Source organism: Ammospiza caudacuta, chromosome Z (assembly GCF_027887145.1).
Source record: "Ammospiza caudacuta isolate bAmmCau1 chromosome Z, bAmmCau1.pri, whole genome shotgun sequence".
In the NCBI taxonomy this organism is placed as follows: domain Eukaryota; kingdom Metazoa; phylum Chordata; class Aves; order Passeriformes; family Passerellidae; genus Ammospiza; species Ammospiza caudacuta.
Genome location: NC_080632.1, coordinates 51,385,996 through 51,391,995, shown reverse-complemented (window position 1 = coordinate 51,391,995; position 6,000 = coordinate 51,385,996). Strand labels below are relative to the sequence as shown.

Here is a 6,000-nt window from a genome sequence, read left to right as displayed (position 1 = left end):
CGCCCGCCCGGCCGTACCCGCCCCGGGGCCACCGGAGCCCCCGCAGCTCTTCCACACGTGGGGAGGGCCGCGTGGGGGCGGGGCCGCGCTTGGCGCCTCCACCGGCTGCCGGGCTCGGCGCGGCCGCACGGACGGACCCCGTCCGGCTCCAGTCCCGGCCGCAGCCCCAGCCCCCGCCCCGGCCCCGCGGAGCAACAGCAGCGGCGGCGGCAGGCGCGGCTCCCGCCCGGCTCCCGCCCCGCCCCGACACCTGCGCGGGGGCGGGCGGGGCGCGGCTCCGCGGCACCTACGGGCGCGGCCCCGCCCCCGGCGCCCGCCGCCGCCAATCCGCGCCCGCCGTCCGCCCCCGCCCTACGCCGTTTGCGCAGGCGGCGCCGTTTGCGCAGCGCGCTGTCCGCCGGCCGCCCCCGGTGCTCGGGAGCCCGATGTGACCCGACAGAGAAAATGGCGGCGGCGGCGGGGGATCGCGCCTCGTCATCGGGATTATCCTCGGGCGGCGGCGCGGAGGCGGCCGCCGCCGCCGCCTGTGGGAGCCTGAAAGGCGGCGTGGTGGCGGGGAGCGTCGCCGGGAGCGGCGGGGGGCTCTTGCGGGAGGCGGGCGGCGGCAGCCGAGAACAGCGCTCTGACTGGAGACGGAAGCAGCTGCGCAAAGTGCGGAGCGTGGAGCTGGACCGGCTGCCGGAGGCGCCCCTCTTCCTCGCCGCCGCCCCGGCCGCCTCCTCCTCTTCCTCCTCCTCCTCTCCGGAGCCCCCCGAGACGCTGCTGCTCCACTACCTGCCCGGGCCGCCGCGCTCCAGCCCCGCCAGCCCGGCTGCCTCCCCCAGCCGCTGCGCCGAGCTCCTGGAGCCGCTGCCGGCGGGGAGCCCGGCGGGGACGGACCCCGCCGCGGAGCGGAGGATGGAGCCGTCCCCCGCCGCGAGGTGAGGGGCGCCTACGGCTGGAGGGGCGGGCAAGGGTCGGTCCCGGCGGGCGCTGCGTGACAGCGGCGGCGTCGGGGCTGTTGCCGCGAACGGGGCTCCGGGCGGGCTCCGGCGTTCCCCCCTGGCCGCGGGCCGGTAGCGGATGCGGGGGCGGCGGAGCAGCCGCGGAGCGCAGCGCTGGGGCGCGGCGAGCACGGCTCGCCCGCCTTCCCGCGGGGCACCTGGTCCGGGGCTGAGGGAGGGGCACGGCCGGGCCGGGCTGCCCCGCCGGCCTCAGCTGTCAGCGGTGCGGGGCTGCGCGGGAGCCGAGCCGAGCCGCGGGGGGCGGCCCGTCTGGCTGCGGGGTGCGTTTGTGCTTGACTTCGGCCGGAGTCCCGAAAGGCTTTGAAGTGTGAGCTCGGGGCGGTGGCGGGGCCGGGGCCGGATGTGTCAGCAGCCATTGGGGCGCGGGGCGAGCGAGCGCGGAGCTGCCCGCGGGGCCGGGCTGCGGGCGGCGGCTGGGCGCCTGCTCTGCGGGCTCCCCGGGCGCTGCCCGAGCACTTTGCTGCAAAACTGAGCAATCGACTTTATTATGTCTTCATTTTCCCCCTCTCCCCTCCCCCCGATTTCTCCGAAGTCAGATTCTAGTTTGCAGCTTCGCGATAATGCAGAACTGATTTATTTTAGTAAGAAGAGGAAAGACTTTGAAGCATAAATATTCTCGCTGTTTTTCTAGGAGAAAGTAATTTTGTCGTGGCTTAGTCCAGGTGACAAATTACAGTGGTTGTGTTCAGTGCCCTGGTGTTTGCAGCCTATATTTGCCTTCCATATGTATTAATTGATAAGTCCACTTTCTTGTGATCTGCCACTATTTTGCCTGTTTAACTTGTATGCAGCTATTCATGTTGAAACGAACTTATGCCCGCAGTGAAGCAGTTTAAGTACTTCAGAACACATTTCAGTTTTAACGTGTACTTGCTGGGTCTTACTGGTGTACGTGTGTGTAGGCACTGCAGTATGACCAGGTAATTTTGATGTGAAGATGACAATTTCACCTGTATCTCTTGTAAGGTTTTATCTGGTGCGTACTCTGTAGTTTAAGAACTTAGTATTAACATCCAGGGACCTATTTTAATGATGCCTTATAGTTTGGCTCATCATTTAAACCTCATAAAAATATAATTCCTGTTTGGATGTATGGCTTGTGTGTTCTTTTAGTTGTGTCTTCTGTCAGTCAGACCTCAGGAGTATTTTTTTAAAGGTTGAATTACCACAGGAGTACTGTAATAAGAACAGTTTTCTAGACCAATCTCCTGTTTATATGTATTCTCAGCAATTCAGATAGATTTTGACCTGTTCCTAGGGCAGTGTAAAATACTTGTTGTGGTGTGGTTGTGCAGATAAGAAATGACTCTGTACTTACAGAAGGATTAGCAGGAAATTGTAAATGTTTTGGGGAACGGTAATGATGTACACGTTTTAGTGAGTGCCTTGTCTTTTTATAAACTCTTAGCACCATCCTTGTTTTTATAGTCATGATGTTGTAATGTACTGCATATTGTAATGCATTAATAATGTATCAAGTTTCATGGCTTTCAAGAAAAAAAAAAGAATATCAGAATATGTTTGAAGAGGCTGAGTCTCATGGTTATAGCAAGTGGGAGTCAGGCTCAACGTTGGAGGTGCAGGAAGGTCAATGTATGTCGCATCAGTGGTGAAACACTGCGTCCATCCTGGCTGGTTGGTCCCACAGCAGCAATGACAAAGCAGCTGTGGAATTTTTTTCCTTTTCACATGGGCAATTTTGCTTACTTTTAGGTACCTGCATTTTGCCAAGTCAGTGTGTTGAGAGTGTATACACGTTAAAATACTTGTAAGCGCTTTGTGCTATTTGACTAGGAATGTTAACAAATCCTAAAAAACACTGAATGCCAAAAGCTTTTCTCTTAAGTATTTCAGTGAGTCTGCTTTGAGTTTATTATAAGGGCAGTTGAAAATACACGACAATTTTAACAATGATTGTCCTTCAGAAATACCCATAAATGCTCATTTATGGGTAGAGTATCTCAGTAATTCTGTGTGCTGTATTACCAATAAACAGATGTTAGACCAAGTAGTACTTTATCAAGCTGCTTAAAAAATTCAAAACATCTATCTGTCCTCATTTTAATATTGACTTGTTTCAGCTGGAGGAGAGAGCCTAATTTATATGTGAGTAACATATAAATATTTTATATTTATATATTAAATGCGTATTACTCACATATAAATATGTGAGTAATACACATTAAATTTGCCTGGGCAGCTGTTGCCCTGATATTTATTAAGACGCAAACTTAAAGGCATAATTTAAAGAATGTTTTATCGGGCAGGCTTTGAATGCAGTTAGTTGTACTTTCCTATAAGGATCTACTATTAGTTAGAAGATATTATGCTTGCTCCAAAGTCCCCCTATCAGTCTCTTTGGTATTACAGTTACTTTCTTTTAAATAGATTCTCTATTTCTGTTTATGCTGGAAGAACTTCTTGAGTCTCAAAATGAACCTGAGAAGGGAAACTGACTGCTGTTGAATTATAGATGTAAATATTACCTTTTTCCTTCAAGCTCCCAAGCATTCTGCATGTCAGGCAGTAGAGTGAATATTTTCACTAAAAGCAGTGAAGGGTCTAAGCTATCTTATATCACTGCAAGAGAAGAAGGGAGCTGTTTTCCTAGGAATTGCAGCTTCAACATGATAAAACACTTCAAATCTTGTATCCCGTATATGTTGTTTACTGTCGGTATATTGTTTTTGTTCATAACAAGAGCCAAATAGTGAATTCATTGATAACTGTAGTATGATTTATTGTCGCATAAGGGAAATCCATGGAGATAAAATGCACTTCCTTCTCTGTGAGCTTAACAATATGCTTTTAAAGCATCCAGACCTTAAAGTGATGTTTGTATCTGAAATTGGTGTAGATGCCTTATTACTTCCTCAAGTACAGCATTAGTTTATATTGCTGCAATCGTGTTTTTATAAAAATGAAAGGAAATAAATGGTGCAGTTCATCTGTGTGCTATAACCACATACTTTGTGGCTTCCATGAAAATTAGGTGTTTGAAAAGGCGTGTGCTAGATACGCTAGTCAGCTGCAAGACTCCCCTTGTAGATGTTTATAGTGTATTTTTCTGCAGTTGCCGTTTGACACATGCTAGAAGCACCAAAGTCACACTGTAAAACTGAAGTTTTGTCTGTATGTACAAGTGTGCTAGTAAAAGCTCATCAGTTTCAGCCAAGTTTATCAATTTGTAGCACCTTTGACTTTCAAAGGAGGACATGAATGCTTCTAACAGAGCACTGGGAGTTGTAGTGAGAACAGGAGAGCGTCTACAGTGACGGCACAGCATGGCCAAGAATTTCTTTGTCATTGAAATGCAAACTTTTTCTGTAGCTAAGGTAAAAAAAAATAAAATATCTTATTATTGATCTTGGCTATTCCCAGATAAGGTAAAATATAATTATGTATTTTATCCAAGTCTCTAATGCTTGATGTTTGTAACCATCTGTGTAAATAAGCTACCAAATTTTCTGCTTCCAGTTTGAGCGGATACTGTGGTGAGAGAAGATTGCTTTTCTACCTCTTCTGTGCTCTGTGGCTTGGGAGTACTTTTGGAAGAGGGTCACCCTCTCCCATGTCTGATTTTTATCACTCTTAGTTATTGCAAGTGGTAGGGTTCTGCTTAAATGGTCTGATCGGTTATGGCAGTTTCTTTGTTCCTGTGCAAAGTAAATAGATTGTAACTAACTAATCTGGAGCTTTCTGTCTCATTGGATTTAGTGATACTAAAGGTTCAGTTTCTGCTGTCACTCAGTGGAGTCTAAGTCTGCTCAGTGCAATACCTGTGTGTAGACATGTGCAGTCATATCTTACCCAAAGGCTGAACATGTAGAGCACAAGATTTGAATACCAGTTTTTCCTTCTGTACGATGGATTTGAACTTCACAAGACCTTTTAGTGTACTAGCGCTTTCAGTAGTAATGGTGCAGCTGTGCAGAGATTTATGCTGCTGCAGGGAGGCATGAGGCAGGAGTAGAAATAGGCATCTCGGGGTGTAATGATTATGGGAATGCTTCTGTTGGCTTTCACTGGCTTCCAGTGTGGGTGAAACTTGGCTTAAGCTTGTTTAAAATACAAATTATACGTTGCCGTGTAGCTGTTTTTTAAACAAACTTGTAAAGCTAGTTTTCAGCAGAAGTGGTGATAAGAGGATGGATCTGGTTTGAGTTCTGAGTTTCTGAGGCTAATCTGAGTGTTCTCAGAGGATTCTCTGCAGAGACCCGAGGGTCATCTTAATTTACTTTTTATCTGCTGTGCATTCACTTAAAGCTCTAGAATTACAGTTCATTCTTTTTCTTAAGGCAGAGTGGCCAAAAGCCTTTTAAAGGGCTTCATTACTTGTCTCTGTATGACTAGGAGAACGTGGTTAAGTGGAGAGCTGCTTTCTGTTGCTACCCTCCCTTTTTATCTTTACCCGAAGGCTGAGTGTATTGCCTGCAGGGTTGCTTCCGCTTTCCAGTCTCACACTGCACAAGTAGAACTGGAGTGTTCTGGTTGGTGCTGAAGTGTCTTGACTATTTTTTTCCTGTATGTTTGGAGTTTTGAGGGGGTTTTGGTTTGGTTTGTTGCTGGTGGGGGAAGGGGTTGTGGGGTTTTGGTTGGTTTCTTTTTTTTTGGTCTGTTTCTTGGATTGTAGGATTTGGGGTTTTTGTTTTTGTTGAGTTTTGGGGGTTTGTTTGCTTTATTTTGTTGCAGTTGTTTGTTTGTTGGTGTGGTTTTAGAAGATCAGTTTTGTTGACTTTTGGCTGTAAAATGTCCTGAAAACACAGCAGCTCTATTTACTTGCTATCTAAGAGCAACTTGAAATTGGAAATTATTTACGTTCTGTCTGGAAATGGATGAAATAGTTTTCAAATTGTCATAATAAAAGGTGATAGAGGCATCAGTCCTTCTCTTTTTTGGCTTGTTAATGTCCAGTTTTTGGGTTTTTTTTAGTAGTGTTCATGTGATGATTAAATAATTTAAGATGTTTGCAGAAAGTGGGGTTTTTTCTTTAAAC

General features: G+C 48.1%; 1 protein-coding gene across 1 annotated transcript in view; it reads left to right on the top strand.

The window, feature by feature from the left end:
• The first annotated feature begins 423 nt into the window (after nt 1–423).
• The window catches only part of MAP3K1 (mitogen-activated protein kinase kinase kinase 1), a 58,252-nt gene continuing 52,675 nt past the window's right edge, over nt 424–6,000 (top strand). Inside the window, exon 1 of the mRNA XM_058823372.1 lies at nt 424–920. Coding sequence (XP_058679355.1) covers nt 445–920 — 476 coding nt within the window. The 5' untranslated portion in view covers nt 424–444. The remainder of the gene's footprint in view (nt 921–6,000) is intronic.